This window comes from Embiotoca jacksoni, unplaced genomic scaffold (assembly GCF_022577435.1).
Source record: "Embiotoca jacksoni isolate LCO1_2020_lvr unplaced genomic scaffold, fEmbJac1.0.p SCAF_13, whole genome shotgun sequence".
Classification (NCBI taxonomy): domain Eukaryota; kingdom Metazoa; phylum Chordata; class Actinopteri; family Embiotocidae; genus Embiotoca; species Embiotoca jacksoni.
The window spans coordinates 9,504,135-9,527,502 of record NW_027185263.1 but is presented as its reverse complement, the minus strand read 5'-3'; the positions used below and the strand labels follow the sequence as shown (position 1 = coordinate 9,527,502).

Below are 23,368 nucleotides of genomic sequence, written 5' to 3'. Positions count from 1 at the left end.
ATGGACTGTATGTGTCCCCCACATTCCTGTAAGCAAGTGTGTGTCTATGTGACATTTCAGGAAAATATATTCCTGATTGAAAATAACAGGCCGAAAACAATCTATAAACCATGACATTTCAGCAGCAGAATTTAATATTGTCTGGGTCATGGGTGTGGACTCTGTGTGGGAAACCACAGGATTCGAGGCCATCAGCGTTATGGTTTGAATCTCGTGAAGGAATATTGGCAGCCGTTTGATATGAGGCACTGGTGCCCTGTCACAGATTGGGTTCACTGGCCACCACAAAGGGGGTGAGGTAGACAGAATTGTGTTTTGTAATTATAACAATGCCATATAAATATATTGTAAGGTCCAGAAAACACAAACCAGCGCATTTGACCTCATCTCACACTTAGTCCTTCACTTCAAATGTCGTGCAATTTTATGGATGATATCTAGCATAGCATGGGCAAATAAAATAGAAGTAAAAAGCAGTTATTACTGTAGATTTTTTAAATCTTAAAATTAATATTCAGGTCTAGAACAGGATGATACATATTCATAATATTAATATCATAACATAAAAAATATTGTGTTTGATTTTGATTATCGTAATATATTCTATGTTGCATTTTCCTGGTGTTAAGGACAACATCAAAGATTACGTGACAATATTTCAGAGCTGAATTGTTCGGTTTTTACTTAGTGAAATACGCTGTAAATACTATTCACACAAGCAACAATTTTTTTCTTAATACTTTGTGAAATATTTGAGAAAGGTAAAAACAGTTCAATACAAACCGATTTGCTTGTGCATATGTTTTTATTTTCACATAAAAGGCAGACTAATCAAATGGGTTTGTTATAATCATGTTAAAACATGGAGTCAAATGAAAAGTATTTGTAATGTAATGACAGTTGGTCTAATAAAATTCACAGAACTTACCTGTGCTGTCCTCATAGACCATTGTCATCTTCTTCCATTTGAAGAACGTGACTACGTCCAGGATGGCCCTGGCGATGGCGGTGTACTCAGGATACAGGTTGATGAAGAATGTATCTTTGTTGTCCACTGATGGGTGTTTCCAGCGAGTCTGTATGTGAGGGACTTCCAGAGCGTTGCAGATGGACTGAACAGCACTAACCGAGGAGCTGTGAGAAGGGCCGAACACAGCAACCACCCCAAGAGCTAGCTGGTCACACACTGGTGAAAAAGAACAGTACCCTGTCAGGTTAGGATGGAAAATCTGAGATTGTTTCTCAACCGAATTTCATTGTAAATGTTAACTTTCTGTTGAAGAAAACTGACTGAGCATAAAAAACAAAGATGGGCTCCCATCCGGCAACAAAGGATACAAATATTTGTTCAGCATTATGGTTAGAAGAGTGTGAAAACAATTAATTTACACAATCCGATAGTTAACTTGGGGACCTGGAGCTAGACCACGTATGCTAAATAGTGACATTTTATTCAAGCTTGCAGTTAATGTTAGAACAAGACGAGGTCAAACCTGAGTATATGGTTGGACAGTGTTTAAAATGCTAAAAGGATTGAACTTCGATTCAAAATAATGAATTCACTCACTGACAGAAATATGATGTCATCAGAGGTAGCTGTACAAACATAACTGTCTTATGATCATTTCATACCTCTCCTGGAAGCCTCAAAGCCATCGAAGAGGTTGATCCTCTGAATGTCGTAGGTGAGAGTCGTATTGGGCATCAGGGTCTTGTTGCGGTTTATGTTGTTTACGGCAAACTTGAAAGCCAGCTCGTCCATACTCACTAACTCGCTCTCCCGGGTCTCAAAAATACCACCTGGACATGGAGATAGAGGGGAAACACAGAGAGAAGTTGAAATCAGGAGAGAGCAATAAAAAGGCATAAAACCATACTTATAAATACCCCAGTGTATATCTATATATCATTTGTATTTAATGTAATTGATAATGTTAATCAGGTCTGCAGTCGAAATAAATAATAATCATGAATGGACATCTGATCTAAATAGTAATTTTTCACAATCAGGCGATCAGGTTTTCAGAGAACTGTTACTAACCATTAATAAAGACAGAATGCAACCCACAACTCAAAGTCCCCTTTATAACGGCTGCATTAACCATATAGGCAGCATATTGCTTAATTTCACCAACAGAAGTTATACATGGATAAGATACAAAAAAAAGAGCTGGTCGGGACCCCAGTAAGCAAGAAAAGGTCTATAACGTATAGTTGTGATGTAAAACTGCTACTTGAAGATGAACAATTAAAATGTTTCCGCAAGGCATATACAGTACTCAACACTTGGATCCTCAAAGAGAGAGGAAGTTTCAGATGCAAGGGGTAAAGGTTCTTCCACTGCTCTCACTTTTACACTGTGGGGACCAAAGGCCACATACAATTCACTGCATGAACCAGCTGTCAGCAATCTTTGAAGAAACAAGGCTGTTCAGACAGACTTCTGAAATTCCCCTCAAACTCCTAATCAACATCCTGTCACCTGGGCACAGAAGATGTGAAATGTGGATTATAAGTCCAGATGAAATATAATTGCTACCAGTGTGAAATAGCAGGAAATAAAAAGGCTTTAAGAGCTACTTGTGGAAGTTCAAAACAAGCTTTTGTAAAATTAGTCTCAGCCCATCAGCAGGGACAAAAGGAAATACTAATTGGATAAGTCATTGTCAGTCTTGTACATTTTGTACCTTTTTCAGGATAGTTTGCGTTCAGGTAAGATTTCCTGCCGAATTAAATGATGGTTCTATTTGTTGTACTATTTGTTCAGTCCTAAGAAAATCTTTCCCCTCTTTCTCCAGCCTCTGATGGATTTTAATGAGCATATGATAACAATGACTTCACCTGCAAATAGTAAATTTTAAGAAAAACAAATTAGGGTTTTGCACACACACACACAGGAATTATACAGTGACAACAGCAGAGCATAAAATCCCAGACACTGATTGTGATTGTTTTGGATTGCTCAGAATCACTGGATTTACAGTCATTTACTCTGGTTCTTGTGCTAGTCCAGATGCTTTCTATGCATAAAGCATGATGCAGCAAAAGACAGCATACAGTCTCCACACAGAAACCTTAAATATTAAACCAACGACTTTCCACCAGAACACAGCTCTTTGCATGCTTTCAGTATAAGGGCTTTTATCAGTGTGATAGCTTAAATCTATATTTCCCACAAGGATATTGTAGTGATCAATACATTTTAATATCACTCTCATGTTTGTACCATAGATATTAACCTAGAGCCAGAAGCCTTTTAGCTTAGTTTATCGCATGAAGACTGGAAGCGGGAAAACAGTCTGGCTCTGTAAAATGATCAAATCTGGTAAAAAAGTACTAGTTCTCCGTTTAATCGATACAAAGCTAAAATGTATGAACAAGTTGTGCTTTCAGATGTCAGTGTAACTACTGTATTTCTTGTCACTGAAATAGCTTTCTGTTTTCCTGTTTTTGCTTTGGCAACTCCAAGCTAATGCCTGTCTAAATCACAAAAAAGCAAATAAGAATCTTTCACCAAATTCCAAAGCATAATTTCCAAACATTGTTGAAACACAAGCAGCTGTACAATTTTGAATAAAAAGGGTCTAAAATGTAATATATCTATCCATCTATCTAACCAAAGAAAGAAGAAAGATTACAGATATTTGTTTTGGTAGGGCCAAGTCTCTGCATGTTCAAGGTAGCCTATATCAATTCATCGACATACACCTCAGATTTTATTGCTTTCTAACAACATTCACACCCACTCTCCCACATGAAACACATGATAGAGGGACTCACAACATATCACAGTCACAAATAAATCATTGTAAATGCCCTGGTGGCGAATTAGTAATCATAGGAGAACAATCATTACTCCATTCGTATAAGATTATAATTTCATCTGCAGTTACTGTGCTCATAAGGTAGTTGTAATTGGAAAAAACTGGACCATAAAATGTGGATGTTTGGCTCTCTTCAATGGATGGATGTGCCATTTATCTCCCTGCAGTGGGAGTAAAACCACAAGTTGAAAAACCAATCTGAACTTTGTGCCAACCTGTCATGCAAAACTCCTCACTATTTAATAACACATAATTATGTTTTACATGAGTGACTTGGCACCCTTTCTTGCAGAGTAGCTTGAACTCTACTGTGACTTGTGACTGCTGCAGTCATAAAATTTATATTTTTTAAACTACGTGTTTTTCTTGCAAATGAATTAATGTACCTCAGAGCACTAAAAGCATTAATTTAGCCCCGAAATAATGAGGAATAATTTGCCACAGGAATGCACATCCATCTGTTATATAAGACACTACAAATGGATGTAAAAAATTTCAGAGGACCCACGGGTCTTCATAAATGCCTTTTAACATGTGCCTCGGGTTTGTAGGTGAATTTTATCTGCATAAAATACAAGCATGCTCAAGATGCACAGAGGCTTCTTAAAACACAGGGTAACTCATTATGGCAGATTTAGCGAGAGTTTTTTTTTTATTTTCCTCAGCGGTAATTAAAGTTGGTGTAAGATTTATGTTGTTTTACAACACTTTATGATATTTCTTCTGTCGTACAAAAAGGTAAATAACATGTTACAGTCTAGAGACGAACCCAGGATGATGCCGATTTGTGTTTTGGTGAACTGCCACAAGATTGTTTTGCCAATTTTACATTTTTGATGACAACATGAGCTAACCTGCTATTTGCATAAAGATTACTAAGACATTTTCTTACACTGGCACAATCTGGATGCAAAATGTGTTTGCAAAATAGAGAGGGGACTTTAATATGCTGTGTTGCAGAATACCAAAGGCTCAATTTATTTTTCTGCCAACAGTTCTGAGAAATGTATAAACATTACTGATTCAAAATGTAATGATTAATTGATGATGTGTACATTAGCATGCAGCTTTTTTTTAAATTCCAAATTATTATACCAGCATGTTTAAGCTATTTTAACACTTTCAACTTTGTTCGACCTTCGAATGGTGGTCACCCAAAAGACCATAGTGTAGTTGAGTCATCTTTTATACAGCACAGCATTTCAGCAGAAGGTAGTTACACATCTAACTACCACTTAGTACCTGAGATAGACGAATTGTGGATGTGTCTGCAGCTCTGAAAGATCACTGAGGTTTACAAGTGAGAGAGTTCTCCTTTTTGCTCACGGTGATAGAAACTACTGCCATCAGTGCCTGTCTGAAAACAGGTATTGCTGTGCACTTTGAACAGGTTATGTGGCTACAGCCAGGACCGAATACATCTGGGAGAGTAGTTAATGGGTCTCAGGTGTCAAACGTTTCATTGCACCCTGTGGTTCTGGCTGAGAAAATAGGAAACATTTTGTTCTCAACAGCAAATCAAAGGAGCTGTACAAATGGGCAAAACAAAGCAAAAATGCAATCAGGGATGTCGAGATTGAGGAGAAAGAGAGAAACAGAGAGGCAGGCACAGACAGCAAGAACTGAAAAGGAAAAAAGAACAAAGACTACCTGAGAGTCATCGTGTACAAGGAGCCTCTCTGTTTGTACTTGAGTTGTGATCACAACATATTTTCCAGAAATCAATGGCAATGCTAATTCAGAAAGCAAAGATCATACGATGCTTTGTCTCCATTGTAGCATTTTGTCACATTTATAGCACATTACTATCCATGAAGTAAGCTCTTTTTTTGCATCACCTTCTAAACTGACAGCAAAAAAGGATGAAATTATTAGTTCTAGTTTTCCATTTTTGGCAGTTGTTTCATAAAATGAAAGCATTACCTTTGCAATCATGCCAAGCAGTGCTTCCTTTCAGGTTGGGGAGTGGATAGAAGTGACTGTGTTTCACTCAATGAACTCAATCTACACATCGCAAGAAGCGTCTCATGAGAGCAGAGGATCAATACAATACAAATAAATAATGTTAGTCATGTCATTCCATGACCGACTTCACCTCCATCTTCTTTCTCCCAGTTAAAAGTCCTGGGTGTCTGCCAGCATGACAAACGATCACACAACTGAAGCAACCAATTCCACAATATAGCTCTGTATACATCTTTGACGAAAGAGAGGCTAACTTTCCAAAACTTGGCTAAGGAGAGTTTCATTTTCCTAATAGCTCATCTAATTTATTGGAGAAAAAGGAACTAATGAATAAAATTAAGCAAGTATCCTTTCATAAATGTACGTTACAGCTCCAGCTTAAGTTAAGCAAATTGATTTAACAGAAAGGAACACCTGAAGCCAAACTTTGCAGTTCTAGGATTTCTTTCACTCTTTCACTCACTCACTCACTCGCTCGCTCGCACGCACACACGCATGCACACACACGCATGCACACACACACTGATAATGTCTATGTACGTAAATATTTTGGAGTTGTGAGTTTCCAGGCTTGTGTTGTTCAAGGGGTCTGTGTGATCTACCGAAGCTGAACGTAATGGTCTTGGATGGTCCTGAATATTAATGTGGGACCCAGAGCTAAAGTCCAGATCATAAACCAAAGAGCACTGACTTCAGAGATGTTTAAAAGTTTAAAAGTCAATCACACATATCCTAGTCACATTTCGGGTGAACTATATTTTATGCACTTATAGACTAAATATCCTCGGTCAGAATCAGCCTGAGGAAAATCAGTATCATTTGAGCTCTCGCGTGTAAGCTGTTTTGAACAGCATGTATTACCACAACAGTAAGAATAATAACACTTTTTGAATCAGTAGTAGGCGAAATCACATGAGGGCTTACATTAAAATCTCTGGGGTGGACAAGTTGTAATCTATTTGGCTGGTGTATGTCCTCTGATGTAACCTTTTTGTGCGTTTAGCAAGCTCTTTAAAGCCACCCCTTCACTCAAAAATGTGTTTTATTTATTGTTTCAACTCGTACATGTGACCTGTTACTTTGTAGACTGATGTACAGTATTGCAGCATTTGACGCAAGAAAGGCTGTTTTCACTTTCATCTACTGAAAGGGGGGAAAGTCTTGACGCGCTCACTTTAAAATTAAATTGACTGTACAAACAGGATTTTGTGGCATCACAACTAGTCTGCAATTTACACAAGTGTGATGTGGAAATTTGGAGCATCAGAGTCCATGTGAGAATGGTCTTTTCAGTGAAGTATAAGGGAAATCTCATATTCAGCACTTAAACATGGTAAATAAACAATATTTTCATAGATTTTGGATTCTGAATGAGAAAGAGTAAATGTTTTGTTTTTTTTACAAATATGTAAGTGGGCAATTGACCTTTTAGAAAAGAAATTCAACATTCAATGTTCAAAAGTTCTTTAACTGTTAATAATTGCAGGATTTTTTTTTTTTTACAAATAAAGCATTATCACATTTTATAATTCTCATCACATACTGCATATTGTTAGGAACAATATTGGAAAACTTCAAATGCAAAATCTTCTAACATAAAAATGTGTTTCACATTTTGAAATGTATCTATTCCCAAAAGTATAAGGTGTTGCTTATCCAATTCAGGACCAGAACTGTATGCGGACCTACTGCAGCCTACTCCTTACCTTTCCAAGAACAGGTGACCGTGACACCAATTCCCAATTTATTCAGTCAATTAGATCCACATATTACAGTTTGACTCTGGTCTGATTCAAAGCCTGAGTGAGACGTTCGGATAATGAACATAGCCCTTGGTGCTCACCAGCATCCTCGTGTCTAATCAAATCTAGGTGTAGCTCTCTGACTTCTCTTACCTGCACCAGGCCAATGACACCAGGATTGAGGATGATTGGGAGATATATTTTGAATTAAAATGCCCTCAACAGGAGTGTGTGGTAGGCAGAGGAGTATACAGGGAAGAATCAATAATTTATTACTTGTAGCTGTTTGTGTATAGCAATAAGTATGCTTGCAAAATATGCTGAAAGTTTAAAAGATGATTTGGATAGAAATTGTAGTGTTTACCATTACAAAAAAACCTCCTTCTATCACCAGCATTTTTCAGGACATTTTAACATCATTACAAGCATGATTGTCTCTGCTGAAGGTGATGAATAAATATGAGAGTTTTAGCTCACAAGGAACATTTAACTTAGATTTTTGGAGTCATTTCTGACTATTTTAACTAGTATTGAGAACCCATCACTCTGAATCTGTGGGTTAAAAGGGCTAACGGATGGAAAAATGTAACTCCTAAACTACATGAATGAAGTTGTCAAGGTACATTTTATCTTTATTATTTTTCTGTACAAACAAAACCTTGCTGACAGCGTTAGATAATAGGCACAATCCATCACATTCACAGAATACAAAGGTATGAGGGGAAATTAAAAAACTCTCAAACTTAAGGTCATAAAACTAACTGTACTTACCACAGAGTCCAGGAAAAGGATATATTTATTACACACCTATGTTAATAGGGACAACTCACATTTAAACTATACTCCTGGTTCTGTCCACTCAACCCATATATGCAGGAAAACGCCGATACCATCGTGCGTAAACAGCTGTTGCGCTTACCGATTCTGAGGACTTGTGCTGAGCTAAGACAGAGCTGCGCCGCCATGAGAATATAGCAGAAAAGTCTCTTCCTTTCCTCCATAGTGCTCCAGGCGAACTCGGCGCTAATATTGAGACCATGACAGAAAGAATCAGCCTCTGTCCAAGCGCGGACACAACTCAAGTGCCATGCCAGCGCGCAACCCAAGTTTTACTCCCAATTCGATCCCTCCACTCTGCATTCCTCCGTTGCGCAAAATAAACCAGAAATGATGGCCACAAGTCACATGGATCCAACTTTCCTGCACAAAGTCAATCGAAGTCACATCTTCCGAAAACAAACTGGCTGCAGAAACACAGTGAGCCAGAGTAAACACGTTCACTAGTCTGTGCGCCTCCGAGGCAGCAGAGGCTGGAGGGAGTGAGAGCGCGAGAGTCGATATCAAACTCATCAAAATAAAGTTGTCTTCCGGTATGTATTTTCAAAATAAAATGCATAATGAATAACGGTCTTCATCCAGGAGTTCAGGTATTGTGACAAATAGCTTGTTCAGGACGTAAAATTTTGTCTGGATTTATATTTCTACCGTCCGAAGATGGGTGTTTGTGACCGATATAGGCTCACATGACATAAAGGCTGGCTACTGGGCTTAAAGACTCTCCATACGTATTCAAATACTATTATTTATTTTTTTCACTTCACTTAGACAAGAAATTTAAAGTTACCTATTTGGAAATGTATTAAATCAAGTGGGATAATCTTTGTTATTATTTCTCTAAATAACAGCACCCTGTTTTGTCAAACATGATGGACCAGCCTTTATACTGAAGGTACTTCTGCTCTAATTCTGGTTATCTCTAGCAAATTTGGCTACAGTTGGTGTGGATTAAGGAGCAGATGGATTGGCAGTGGTTCTCTCCACCGGTCCTGATGAGTGGAGAATAATCTTCAGGTTAGAGGGCAGATGCCAGATTATCTCTAACTACAGACAAGCAAGGATTTTATTTTTATCCAACTCCATTACTGGACGTTTTCCCATCCTGTCACATCACTCGTAAAGGAAGGTCAAATAACACATTTGTGTGTGTGAATAATGAATGTGCTTTATATTGGATGTGCTCTAAGATTCCTCATTAAGACCTGACTGACTCACTATTTCATCCATCATTTGTTATTGGAGAATTATTGTTTAAGTCATCTATTCACCACTGCATTCAAAACTTCCTGTGGTCTGTTAACTCGGAATTGTGGCATTTAAAAAAAGATAAACACTTTGAAGACTCTGTTCTCCTCAAGCAAAATCCACATCACATCAGAAGTGACATTTTAATTTTTTTTATTACAATGTTTGTGAACTCTCTCAAAGCTGGAAGCCAAGTGATCTGAGGAAACCTGCCAATCCAACCTGGACGTCTGACAAACAGCCTATAGACAAACTTAATTAAATGAGAAAATGGCCACCCACCTCTCTAGACGGAGGATTTGGGCAACAATCTTGCCTGATATGAATACTGAGTTGTCGCCCTGGAGCTCCTGTTAAATACCATTCATGTAAATGTCTGATAGAGCATCAGAAATTAAAGAATATATTTAAAACTGATAGTATTGTATGTAGGTTCTTTGTGCCCCACTTCCTCACCCTTTATCTTTTCACTTTTCAGCTTTTTGAAACTAATAATGAAAATTTATTTCTATTTTTTTTTTTTAAACTAAAATGAAGAATTTGAACTTCCACACAAAAATAAATTTAGAAAATTTATTTGAACAAAAATGATAATGCTCCACAGTTTTATGTACGGACACAGTTTTAAAAGTACAAAGGGAGGAGTCAAAGGGGTTCTCAGGATTTGCCTCCAAGGCTAGGTGATTGTACCTCACAGTCTGAAGTCCCATTGTGACCCAGTGAGCTAAAATCATACAAACCGGCATCATAATAAAAAAACAACAATAATAAAAACATCCAAAGTGTGTTATTCCCATCCACTCTCCTCTCACTCTGAATCAGAGTAGCTTGCAGATATCCACCCTCTCACAGCTGGGTATTAAGTGCATGTTCAATACATCCATTAGGTGCGCACGACTTTGTTGAGCATATAAATCAGCAAGTTGTTGTGATGACAGTGAAACAGCACAGCCTGGTGGATAGAGGAAGAAATACAGGGTGGTGAAGTGGAAAGAAGGAGTGATGTAAAATGTCATTGCTTAACATATCTGAATCCGGTAGAAGATGACAGTTCAGCTGCATGATTAGTCCTCTCCTTGACATTACAGTCCAGTCACTAACATGGCTCCTTTCAAACAAAACAAAAGGATAATTCAAGTAAACAGGATTTAGGAACTATTATGATATTAATCATGGACCTGAGGAGAGCATGGCCTCCGGGGCAAGAGAGTGTCCAGGATATTAATGATCTTGATGATATCCATCGGTTATCAAAATAAAATGACATTTTATTTGGGCAACAAAATTAAAGACTGAATAATCATGAGATGGGCATAAGTGGTGGCTTTCTGAAGCCCATTTCTGGCACCAAACAGACAAAAGGTAGTTTGTAACACTGGACAGCTGAATTAGATGTAAACATTTAAAAAAAGGCAATGATTAAATAAACAGTAGGTAGACTATCGGCTGTCAAAATTATCTTTAAAAGGGATATGAGAGGAGAAAAAGTGATCTTAAAAGCATTTTTATACAAGATAATAACGGCACTCTGTCGTACTCCTGACTATACACCAATGTGCCGCTGATATTAAGTTAAAACGATAAAAAGCACAATAAAGCTAGTTGGATCTCACCATCTTTTACACAGCAGTCGTTAAGCCAAAAGCCCCTGAAGAGAAGTTCAGTAACACACAGCCCTTGAGTGTTAAAATACAAACAGTTTCCGAGTCAGAAAAATATAACACCCACATTCCTGTGTTGAAAAATAGACATTTTTGCCAGGTCACAGATCAGTGACAACGTCTCTTCAGTACAATGTGTGCATGGTACAGTAGCTGCCTTGCCTCTGTGCACTATATACACTTACAGTATACAGCATATACGCGCACACACACACACTTGCTTGCTTGCTTGTTTACTTGCGTTTACATGCCGTGTCGTCTTGTTCATATGTTCACATACAATTTCATGGGTGTGTGTAATGCCTGGGTGCATGTCCAACACGGTGAGGACTGTGGATTCTGTCTGGTTCACTTTGAAGCAGCTTTGTATGAGCCTCTCTCAGTCACAAGAAATACCTCATATGAAGCCGAGAACACTTTACTTTACTCACTGGGTGTTTCGGTACTTTGGGATTGTCAGAAGAGGGGAGGATGCAGGTGAGGTGGAAGAAGAGGATTGTGTAGTGAAACAGGGAGGACTGGTTGAGGGTAAATCTTCTATACACGTTCTCCAAATTCTACATATTTAAAGCTTGTATCCAATTTCTTCCACCTTTCCTTGCACTCCTACTTTTTGTAAAAAGTGGAAGAAACCACCATTTGTCTCCTTTCTTAATCTTCTATTACTCTTTAATCAGAAGACGTCACTGTTGCACCCGTTAGCAAAGTCATCCCGCCGCACCCAGATGACATCGTGGTCCTTGTTTGTGGCGCCCTCCACAGCACACTGCTTCAAGGGTGCAAGCTTTAGAGTCGGGGTTGCACAGCGGGACAGAGAGACACCACAGGATGTGAAGGGGTCTACCGAGCCCGAATCATCGCCGTGCTTTATTCGATCAACTTCCTCCTCCTGCGTCGCAGTCTGCATGATCTCGCGTCTCGTCTCCACTCGTCCATTCAGGCTGTGGCTCCTCATCTCTTTGCCCTGTAGGTCCAGTCCTTCCATCTCCCCCTCCAAGGAGTCCAGTTCTGCCGACGCAGCCCGGACAGACTGGCAATACTCATCGTCGTCGCTCAAAATGTCAGTCTCCTTCACCTGGCCCACGTCGATGCCCTCAGACTGGTCTTCATAGCAGCCCAGGTTAAACTGCTCTTCCACCCAACGGTCCGTGTCTTCTCCTTGAGGTTTGTGGGACTGGAGGGGGGTATCCTGGAAGAGTACCGAGTTGGAGGAAGGGTAAGAAGAGCTGGCATCATTGCTATTGTTGTTGTTGCCATGGAAAATCAGGTCGGTGTCAATGGTGATGCGGTTCCTCACTAGCTTCCTGCGGGCCAGCGTTCGAGAAGGAGCTGATGTTAAACAGACAGAAAAAAAAAAAGATTGAAGAAAGATATCATTTTATTTTGTTAATATCATGTGCGCAAACAGCATTTCTGCCAAGTTACATGTCGGTTCCATTGCATGTTGAGGATTCTGTTCACCTGTTCTGTTCATGGCAGGCCTCGCCCCTTTGAGGGCACACAGGCGTTTGCCACCAAACGGAACATACTGCTGGTTGGGTGGCAGAGACTCTGTCTTAAGAAGCTGCCGGCGCTGCTTCTCTCTAAGGATAGAGTGAACTGCTTTCAGGAAGTCCTTCTTACTATCTGGAGAACTGAAAATCAGGCAAAGAACACAAAATAAAAATCACTAGAGAAGGATCTTTTGTTTGATGTTGTTCAGTAACCTATGTTTTGAACACGTGTACAGATTTTGAAAAAAGAAAATACCTGCAGCACAACTGGAAGGTTCTCTCTGGTCTTCCTTCAGATTCAGACCTTGTGTGGACGATTTCACATACTGCTGTGCCCTCAGAGTCTGAGAGGAAGAGAAGAGCAGGAAAAAAAGACACGATCCTCATTCAAAATGTTCAGTCAATTTACATCATCAATTTCTATTCCTTTAACAACAGGCCATTTGGTAGATAAACAGGGATTGTTAGAGGAGAGACTGGATGTGAAAAATACTTCAAGCAGACCTACTAATGTATATTTATTTGTTGTTCATAAAAGGTTATAATTTATTTTCTGTAAGAGACAAAAGCAGGACTCGTAAGCATTTGAAGCTACTGTCAGAAAGTATTGATTCATCAGAAACAACCTTGGTGGTTTTGGGAGACAGACTCAAGCATGCAAATGATCTTTTCCATGACCTCGGTATAAAAATGTACACATTAATTCCTATCAAAAAATGTGGTTATGGTTTACAGTATGTGTACTTTTAAGTGATGTTAAAATTGACTGTAAAAATGTCAGCCTAGGCAAGATTTCCCTACAAAAGTCCAATTTGTGAGGATATAGTTCAAACATATTCTTACAAAGTGATATCTTCATAAATTATGTATGCATTCAGCATAATCTGTTGCACATGCGCAAATCTAAAATCCCTTCACAAGTTTCCCCATTGAACAGGCTTTGAATATGGAGACATCTGGATGACTGACAACATCAATTGTCTGCTTCCCTAGTGAGACAAATTAAAGTAAATATGCGGTTTCAGTTCTTCATCACATTTTCAACTAACGACCAGATAAATAATGTTTTTTGATGGAATTTAATTGAAAGGGTTATCTATTCTAATATATGTTATATTACCTTACATTTATGTGCTTGTTATAGTAATTGTGCTTAAACGGATTAAAAAAAAAAAGTGAGCCAACCATGTTTATTCAAGACCTGAGTTTGGCATGTAGTCCAGCTGTGATAATGACTAATAGCTGGGCGACCAGTAAGTATTGCGGTAATTCGAATGGCTTTTCCAAGAAAATAAATCAGTCCTCAAAGTGCTAATGGTACCTGGAGGAAAAGACTGAAAAATACATTTGCTGCATTTTACTGTAATTAAATAGACCTACTTGCAAGGGCACGAACTTGTAGAGAGTCTGTTGCGATCATGTGGCGGAAACGGAAAGGATCTTTGTCATCGTTCACAGACGCACGATGAGATCCACCCTGAAAGAGAGAGAGTGGTTGGGTATCGAGTGCAAGTGTAATGCATCAACATGACAGCAGAGAGCACAAGTGTGCAGTGACAGATAACCACATACTGTACTGCACAGGAGGAACAGTCTGAATGTGGATAATAAAAATCTCCTCCATCTGTTCAATAGCCAATAACTGTCCTCATTTGATATCCCAGTCTACTGTCCCAAGATAAAAGACATTAACCTTAATTTCTTTGTGGTCTCAATGTGCCATCCAAAACTAAACAATTTGTATAAAAGCACTTCAGCGGAAACAGAGCACCATTCTGCAAAGTACATCCTCCACCATTGTCAGTCTCAAACTGGAATTAATCAACAGAAAATGAGGGAAAAAAGGAGTACTTACAATTTTTTTCCTGTGCTTGGAGCAGTCTTTGTACACAAATACAACTGCCGTTTTGAACACTGAATGAGGGCAAGGGAGGGATGAAAAGGAAATAAAGGAAACCATTAAGAAAGCCTGCATACATTCATACATCAAAGGACGTTTCATTACCAAATCTACTTCAGTGACAGCTTGATGCAGGTTGTCAATGGACACTTTTAGTCACAGCTTTTAAGGAAAAAGTCCCAAACTGATGACAAACAATATCCATAGAATAATAGCTGAAAATGGACCAAAGTCACGACATCACATGCTCAAAGCAACCACTTTTTCCCACCTTTCCAAAGAGCCCATGTGCTCTGAGGATGCAATATTTAATGCCTGAGGTGTCTGAGCTGAGTGAAATTCGAAATACTTCTGGGCACTTCTTGGTGTGTGAGAATTGCATGTCATCCCATTTATATTCTAGACACAAGAAAAGTAAAAAAATAATGTAAAGTTCCCTGGTGTAGTCTGCACCAGGTCTATTTCCTCACCACCCAAGATAGCACCCAGCAACACAGTAAGCCTGGCAGTGTTGTACAGTAAAGTGCCATGCACCTGCAACTGTGAAGATACTCTCATATACAGTATGCAGTGATTCTTGAGGGCTGAGACCATTAAAATATATGGTAGAATTGCTTTTAAATTGTTTAAAAAAATGTTTTAACTATATATGTTGAAACTTCTGCAAGGATGTGGCAACAGGATTTTTAAAGTTATGTTTAGACTAGCTCTGTACACTAAGATACAAAAAGGAATGTCATCACCTATTTTTCAAATATTCAAAATGACAGATTTATCCTGAAAATTACATTTAAATCATAACTCTAAATGTATAGTTTATCAGCTGCAATGCAACCAAACCCAGAAGCAATGTAAAAAAAATTCTACCTTTATGAAGCTTAAGTCAGGTTTCAAGCATATCATTATGATATAATAGTATTTAGTGTTATAATATATAAGGATGTAGAATTTAATTTCTTTTTGAATTTTGGCTATAGCTATGGATCTAAAAACTGCTTTACTTGAGAACACTCTTCTGAATGAAAATCTCAGCTCAGAAATATATGAATAGTATTTCTACTCTAGCTATAATTATGTAAAAGCCCTCTGTACTCCTGTGTAGACAGGTTGAAACCAAGAAGAAATGTCTAAATTAAAAAAAAGCCCATCCACAATGTAATCCAACATCCACATTAACCCTTACCAAAAGCAGCTAAATCGGGGTCCTTTTTGCTTTTGACCAAAGAGGCTGGAGGGTTGATCCACATCACAGTCGAATGTAGCAGAAGATCTCCCATTGAGAGGTCAGCCACCTGAGATAAATGGAAGTAAAAAACATACAAGATATCAATTGCATAATTTATTTGACTCCAAGAAGGATAACCTCAAATGCAGTGTGTTTTACCTCTTTTTTATCTGCAGTCTGTTCATTGATGAGCTGGTCAAAAACAGCTCCGTACTCTTCATGAAGCTTCTGCATCTCATTTATGTGACTCGCGACTTTGTTCATGGCCTTCATTGCAACTGAAAGACAGTGATTCATCATGAAGAACTCCAAATCATACATACCGTAAATCTGTTGTATTCTCATTAATTATCGTTTCCATGAGTCAGAAACAAACTTCACATGATACCATTTCACAATGGAGTGAAAGTGCTACATCAAGAAGTGCATGTGAACAGGTTTACCATCCAGGTGGTAGTGCTCCTCACTGTCGGGGTCAGTGAGAGAGTAGAGCTCTTTCAGCAGCAGCGGGTACTTCAGGACTCTCTGGATGGGTTTGATCAGGTAAGACTCCAGAGTGGATGAATGCTGCTGTCTGGGGTTTCTCTCGGCCAGGAAAGCCTTGAAATCTGGGTCGGTCTTTGCTGGAGAAGCAGAAATATGAGCATTCCTTACAAGAGGCGAGGCAACAGAGACAGACGTACTGCAGTGAAAACATACCTGCGGCTAAAAGACAGAAGCTGTCCACTAAACAAGTGGCCGCTAAAATGTATAACTAGTGACCATGGCAGTAAATACAGAACTAGACTGCACTTTGAAATGCCTCTGAACTGTGTGACCAGACATGCTGTCAGTTTTAAGCATGTGCTGATACTAGCTGCAGTTCACCCTCTGTAGTGCAGGGCATGTGACTAAAACAACATGCTTCACCTACTACACGAGGCATCCAGCTATAACATGCTACTGACGGAAGACAGCAATAAATTACTGTGCAACTACCATAACATTTACGTGGTCGCTGTATGCTTGATGCCTGGCAAGATTGTGTGCATGTTTTTACCTTTAGCCAGCACCTTCGGGACCTTGGTGTGGCTGGCGCAGAAGGCACTGTAGATCTTGAAGCGATCGGCATAATACAGGAATGACCCACCCAAGGAGAACAGCACCTTCTGTGGAAACAAACAAAAATGTCATGCTATTACAATCTAATAGCATTGCTTTTGAACAAGGTCGGGCTAAAGTAAATGGGTGTCAATACTTGGAAAAGCAACTAAATCAGCAAATGTCACAACTGTGGTTGGCCTTCTGCAGATGGAGAGAAATCATTTGCCGAGTCAGGCCGAAAGGAATCAGGGCAAACACGTGTCTGTACATCTGCAATAACACCATCAGTCATGTATTATGAATTAAGCAAGTAATAGCAAGTTCTAAACAGCAGCACCAAGTGGAAGAAATCTTAATATTAGACAACATTACAGGAGGATTCAAATCTGAATGATGCAGTGAGGTCAAGCCATCAACCCTCCTTCACCTTAAATTGCTCCACCCGTTCTAGTCTGTCGAGTTCTGGCACCAGTCTGATTCCATCCTCCAGTGTGTGGAGAAATTCCCCCTGGAACTCCACCATCTCTCCAAGGTTACCGAACAACACATCCAGCTACAACACACAGATCAATCATTCTGTCAGTGCTACCTTAACAGTATTGTTAATGTTGAGGTTAGAGTAGGTATATCTCTAGCTCATAAAGATCAGATCAGGTGAAAAGTACCTCATCCTGTGTGAGGAAGCTTTCCTTCTGCAAAGGTGTCAGGTAGCACTCTATTAGGCAACTCAGGTCCTGAAAAAGATGAGGAACATGAATAAGATCAGCCTGTGATCAGATGTTTAAGGAGGAACGAAGCAGGGCGTGTGTTGATGTCTGTTAATATAAAGCTTGTTTGGTGATGAATCATTACTGAGGATTTAAAACAATAGAACGAAGTCAGCTCGAACATGTATGAACATAACTGTGACACAAAAAGCATTCAGTGAGTAGTCGTGGGTATAAGACTATATGTGCATTCTCATCAAGAAGATGGTTGACTCACTCGTGATATTACTTTCCTAAACAAATGAAACACTCCAGACAGCCTGTACTCACTTTGACGTAAGTCTTCTCTGTCTCCACCAATTCATTGATGACCTTGCGCAGTTTGTCTGCGTGGGAGAGCTGTCTTTGGGTCGCAGCACCAGCTGTGGGCGGTAAAGCCGACACGGGGCTCGGGGAGAGGGATGACGAAGACGACGATGAGGAGGATGACGTAGGGCACTCCAGGGGATTCATGTCATGGAGACTGCGGCAGAAAGCAGTGACCTGGTCCGTGCTCTGCGCAGAGAGAGACAAAGAGACTGAACATGTCATAGTCTATGGACAATTTTTGGTCCAAAAAAAAAAAAAATATTATAATTAAAAAAAAAAAAAAAAAAAAACACAAAAGTCCCATCTTGGATGTCGGCATGTGTAGAGCAGTACAATACAAAACGCATACAACAATATTGATAATGCTCTTCCACAGATCCATACAAAAACTGGAAAATATGCACCACTAACCATGCATACAGTACATTCTTGAAAAACCTGCCATGACAACACCCACCTGCATCCCTGGTTTTAAAAATACCAAGCATGAGCAGACCTGTCAGACTAAATTGGTAGTAAGCTTAATAGTTCAAGAAAGAAAACAAGAGGCTCTATCCTCTGCCTCACTCTGGTGATGCATACCATAGTAGTTGATATTGTTGCTACCAATAAAACTACAAAGTCCTACACTCCTTGGTCATCAATAATGAGTAGCAATGAGTAATACAACACTTTGCAAAGTGAAGGTCAAGGACTTCTGGAAGGAGTCAGATGAACCGTCCTACACACTGATGTGCAACAGTTGTTAAAGAATTACACGGTGGAACCGGCAACCCACACAAGAACATGAACAGTGAAGGATCAAGAGGTTCTGTCGGTGTCTAACCGTTTCTTTCATAGTCCCAAGGCTGTGAAGATGAACAACAGTGCACCGGAGATTGAAGAGGAATGAGAAAGTGACGTGGCAGCGTCATCAAAAGGGAGAGGCAGGGTGTGATAAGACAAATCTGAAGTGTATTGTGAGTAATACAGCGTTACGTCTCCCTACTGTACCAAAAAAACAATTATTAATATTTCCAATGGCTGCCAGAACAACTTTATGATTTCCTTTCAGTGATTGAAAATGCCACCGTCTCACATCAAACATCAGTGAATCTGTTGTTTGATGGTTTTGTTTGCGAGTCCTGGCAGGCTGTTGCTAGGATTCTGTCGAGAGATGAAAGGGAGCGAGAGAGAGATGTACATTGACATTTTTTACTGTCTCTACTCAGCAAGGACAAGTATATTGAAAAGATACGAAAAATAATCTCCTCTGAACTGTAGGAGAATAAACGTACTCGGCCCACACATCGAACACATTAAATGAAACTCCTGTACAAGATCACAGCCGTTCTTGGGTTCTACAAAACTTGATTTCTTCTTCTTTCCAATCCAAAATGTAACTGTCAGTCATAAAATAAAGAGTAATATGGTTTCATGAGGCAGACAAATTATTTTGGATTTCCCCAATTTAGACTCGACAACACAAACAAAAGACACAGAACCTGTCGCAAAGTAGCACAACTAGACACAGCGAGTCACTGCGATGTAATTTTTCTGTGCACAGCTGATCAGATGATGGGAGCCAAAATCTGCATCTTCATAAAACACAAAGAAGGGGCAATCCAATTTGTAGCCACCACTTAGTTTGATCGGATTAATGCCTCCAATTCAGTCGCTGCAGTCATCAGTGTTTTTCATAGAAGTACTTGTGCAAATGTGTATCACAAAGATATACCTCTTGTGTGGGGGTTCAGAGAAAGAGTTTATTAACTGTGATAACACTGCACCTGCTTGTGCGTTTCTACTGACTGATTTACAGACAGCTGGGAAAGTGGCTTGTCTTTGCCGATTCCACGGCTTGTCTCCTGCTGGGCTCCAGCAATGACAAACACAATTTTCCATCGTGGTATTCAAACCAGTTTGGCAACACTGTTGGATACAAAAACAAACACACACTTCGACAGAGATGCTGATGTTGAAATTCTTTTCAGTGGAGTCAAAATAACCTTCGTAACCACAAAATAAAGCAGAAGTATTTTAATGAAAGTAAAATAATACTGCTTGTCATATGACCGAATTCTTTCTAGTATCATTCACAAAAGATTTTCGGCATCCAGCGAAGTAGCTGCATTGCAGACAATTTAAAACTCCCCAAAATGTTCTCACTGACACACAATAAGAAACTGGTAATCTTAATGACTTTGTGGTTAATATCAAAATGTGTTAAATGGACGTAAAATCATGTCTACAAACAGAAGCAGAAAAGGATGCAGGCATCACTGTGCAAACGGAAACACTGATCTGCACTGTAATAACGGCTCAGTGTCTATGCACACACAAATATACACAAAGAAGAGAGCAATGACACAGTCTGTCTTGCCACTCATGAGGGAGGTCTTGCCCTTGACAGCCAGAGGAATTAGTGACAGCCAAGTGACAGATGGGGCAGTGGCAGAGACAGATGACAGCAGAGAGATGGGGACAGAGGATGGCTGCATGATGCAGCACCACCTCAACTAATTAACTTTCAAATGGGCAACCTAATTGATAAGTAAACATAATACAGAAAATTATGATTTACATCAGTGATTACGTTTATTGATTTAAAGGGTTAAATTCAAATGATATCATCATTAATAGCAGCTCTTAATTGCAAACATTACTGAGCAGTATCTGATGATGTTCATTACGCCAGTCAATAGATAGTTTGTGCAGCACTGCATCTGCAGCACAATGATGCAGGTTTTTTTTTTTTTTCCATGCCATTGAAATATTAACAGGATGATATTAAATGATAAAGGTCTGCAGGTTCATGGAAACACTGTGTGTGATGAGACACAAACATTATATAAATGGATTGTTTCACTGGGAATTGAACTTAAGCACAAGCTTAGTTCTGCTGGTACACCACCATGACATAATCACTGACCTTTGTAGGATCAAATCCACAACACAAGCCATCACACATACTGACACACATGCACGGCTCACCAGCTGCAACACATCATAGATGGATTCAGTCGAGGGCTTGGAATTCCTTCTCCTCCTGAAAGCTGACATCCTGGCGGGTCAAACAGGTTCCACCGAAAAGTCAGGTGTTAATTTCCTGTCCAACTTTTCAAATCCAGGTAGCTTTCATTCCTCCGCACCACTAAGCGCTGGAAGGCTGCTTTTGCGTTCCGAATTGAGCGACTGTGCAGAATGTATGGATGCTGAACTTGTCCAGCCAAACTGATCAAAAGTGTAACAGTAGAAGCCTGCTATTCAACTCTCACTCTGCTGTGCAAATTACTGCTGCTGGTCAAATTACCATTACAGCAGAACAGTTATATCATTACACAGATTGAATAGAACAGATTGCAATGACCAACAGCGCTCACATGTCATCTTATCGTACAGCGTATATCCAATCACTTTCTCAATCCTCCCTGACTGCCTCTGCATGTTCTCCTGTCATCTCCCTGTTTCCGCTCTCTGTCCTTGTTGCCTCTCTCACTCGGCTGTCCAGGTGTTTGAGAAGAAGAAGCAGCGGTCTAGGAGACAACATTAAATAATAAGACCAAACATCACATCCTCATGAGAGATGTAAGAAGAGGAGGGAGGAGAGAATAGGAGGTGAGGAAGCAGTGGGTGGTGAGAGCCAAACACTGTGGACAGGAAAAGACAACAGGCATCTGCCTCTTTTCTCTCTCTCTCTCTCTCTCTCTCTCCTCTTCTCATCTCTTCTCCCCCTCGTCACAGCTTAGAGAGACTCATGTCACTACATTTGAGAAAGCCAGCAACCTTAATAAATAAGGAAACTAACTTGTTCAGTAGTAGCTCACTCTCCCGTTTCAAAATGCCCTAAACATTCACTCTGTGTGCTTACACATATGGACAACAAGCCAGATGCCCCAATGCACTTAATTCTCCCCTGTGGTGGTCAAAGCAGCTTGAAGTAAATTCTACATGCAGGCCTAACTGGAGTTTCAGGCATGACTCACAATACCACACCTGGTGCACGTTTGTCATCCCTGAGAAACAAGTGTTATACAATAATAGCCGGAATAACACATTGATCAGATGTATTTGCAAATCTAAGAGCTGAGTTAAGACAATAATCTTACAGCTGTTAAATCTAAAGTAAAGGTTAAGGATTCTCTGCCAACAAGTATGAATATCTGTTGATATTTCCAAATGTCTGGGATCAAAATGTGTCAAAAATGTGCTGCGAAAGCTTCAAGAAAGGTACTTTTAGTCAAATGCAAGTGTGGTTTTAATTATGTATATCAAGTCTTATTTTTTTTTAACTCCTTGTTTGTTTTTAACTCCTTGTTCGTTAATTTCAGATCAGTTAGCTGTTAGGACCTGAACACATGCAACACAGAAAACCCTGAACTCTGACATGTAAAGACAACAGCAGCTTGGGAAAAACGATACCAACAGTTAGAGCTAGACATAAAGTGAATAAAAGGAGGCACGGCAGCAATACCTTTTTCTCTAGTAAGTCCAATACATGCATTCCCAAAATCTTTACCCTTTTTCTAAATGTGCTACATCCCCGAGTCACCCTTCAGAACAGAGAGGGAGAGAAGTACAGCATGAGGGAGGAGCATGGAGGCAAGCACAAACCTGCTCTCACATCCGTCCACTGAAACCATGCACAGCGAGAGCCTGGATAAAGACAGATTACACATATCCACATATTTGGCAAACAGGACCACATCACACAGACAGGAGTATACACTCGTGTATTGAATTTTGACATGCAGAAATGTATGATAGTATTAGAAAATAGAAATATGTCTCTAGTCTTTGAAAGAAGGTACTCATATATTAGCCCTGCTTGGACATTGTCTCTCAGAAAGAACAGGCTGGTACTTGTCTATGTCAGCGAACAGAGAGCGCAGGAGGGAGGGGAAAGGAAAGAAGGATGAGTCTTCAAGTTCAGTTTCATTCGAAATCAGGAAAACATGCAAATCCATAAATCCCTATGAGGAATGATGGGATGTACAGAGAGAGACTTTAATCATTTAATCTGAAGTGAAAGGATGGTTGTGTTATGACACCAGTCTATGCATGAACATTTAGCCTTCGAAGCAGCTGATTTGCAGACTGCACTCTTCTTCCTCTAACTCGAAGTTATAAAGTGGGTGCAAGGCATTTTCTTGATTTGGCCATCGAGGCTGAAGTAATAACGGAATGTAAGAAAATTCAATTTTGTATGTTTAAACTAATTTAAAGGCTTTGTAGGTTATTTGTTCCTAGACGCATGGAATAAAATAAAATCTATAAATGATTGACCACCGATATGTTCCAAACAACACATCAAACAGATCTGTTCTGTTTGCATGCT

General features: G+C 39.5%; 2 protein-coding genes across 4 annotated transcripts in view; both read right to left on the bottom strand.

Annotated features, from left to right (window-relative positions):
- grik1a (glutamate receptor, ionotropic, kainate 1a) overlaps nucleotides 1-10,136 on the bottom strand; it is a 32,084-nt gene extending 21,948 nt beyond the window's left edge. For all 3 annotated transcript variants that reach the window (XM_069146332.1, XM_069146330.1, XM_069146331.1), the window contains exons 1-3: nucleotides 8,451-10,136; nucleotides 1,633-1,800; nucleotides 929-1,186 (exon numbers count right to left, since the gene is read on the bottom strand). In XM_069146332.1, coding sequence (XP_069002433.1) covers nucleotides 929-1,186; nucleotides 1,633-1,800; nucleotides 8,451-8,532 — 508 coding nt within the window. In that variant the 5' untranslated portion in view covers nucleotides 8,533-10,136. The remainder of the gene's footprint in view (nucleotides 1-928; nucleotides 1,187-1,632; nucleotides 1,801-8,450) is intronic.
- A 36-nt stretch (nucleotides 10,137-10,172) lies between these two features.
- Nucleotides 10,173-23,368, bottom strand: part of tiam1a (TIAM Rac1 associated GEF 1a) — a 54,874-nt gene continuing 41,678 nt past the window's right edge. The window contains exons 18-29 of the mRNA XM_069146329.1: nucleotides 18,013-18,237; nucleotides 17,641-17,709; nucleotides 17,403-17,528; nucleotides 16,932-17,040; nucleotides 16,336-16,515; nucleotides 16,052-16,170; nucleotides 15,851-15,959; nucleotides 14,623-14,681; nucleotides 14,148-14,244; nucleotides 13,024-13,111; nucleotides 12,736-12,908; nucleotides 10,173-12,603 (exon numbers count right to left, since the gene is read on the bottom strand). Of these exons, the coding sequence (XP_069002430.1) occupies nucleotides 11,948-12,603; nucleotides 12,736-12,908; nucleotides 13,024-13,111; nucleotides 14,148-14,244; nucleotides 14,623-14,681; nucleotides 15,851-15,959; nucleotides 16,052-16,170; nucleotides 16,336-16,515; nucleotides 16,932-17,040; nucleotides 17,403-17,528; nucleotides 17,641-17,709; nucleotides 18,013-18,237 (2,010 nt within the window). The 3' untranslated portion in view covers nucleotides 10,173-11,947. The remainder of the gene's footprint in view (nucleotides 12,604-12,735; nucleotides 12,909-13,023; nucleotides 13,112-14,147; nucleotides 14,245-14,622; nucleotides 14,682-15,850; nucleotides 15,960-16,051; nucleotides 16,171-16,335; nucleotides 16,516-16,931; nucleotides 17,041-17,402; nucleotides 17,529-17,640; nucleotides 17,710-18,012; nucleotides 18,238-23,368) is intronic.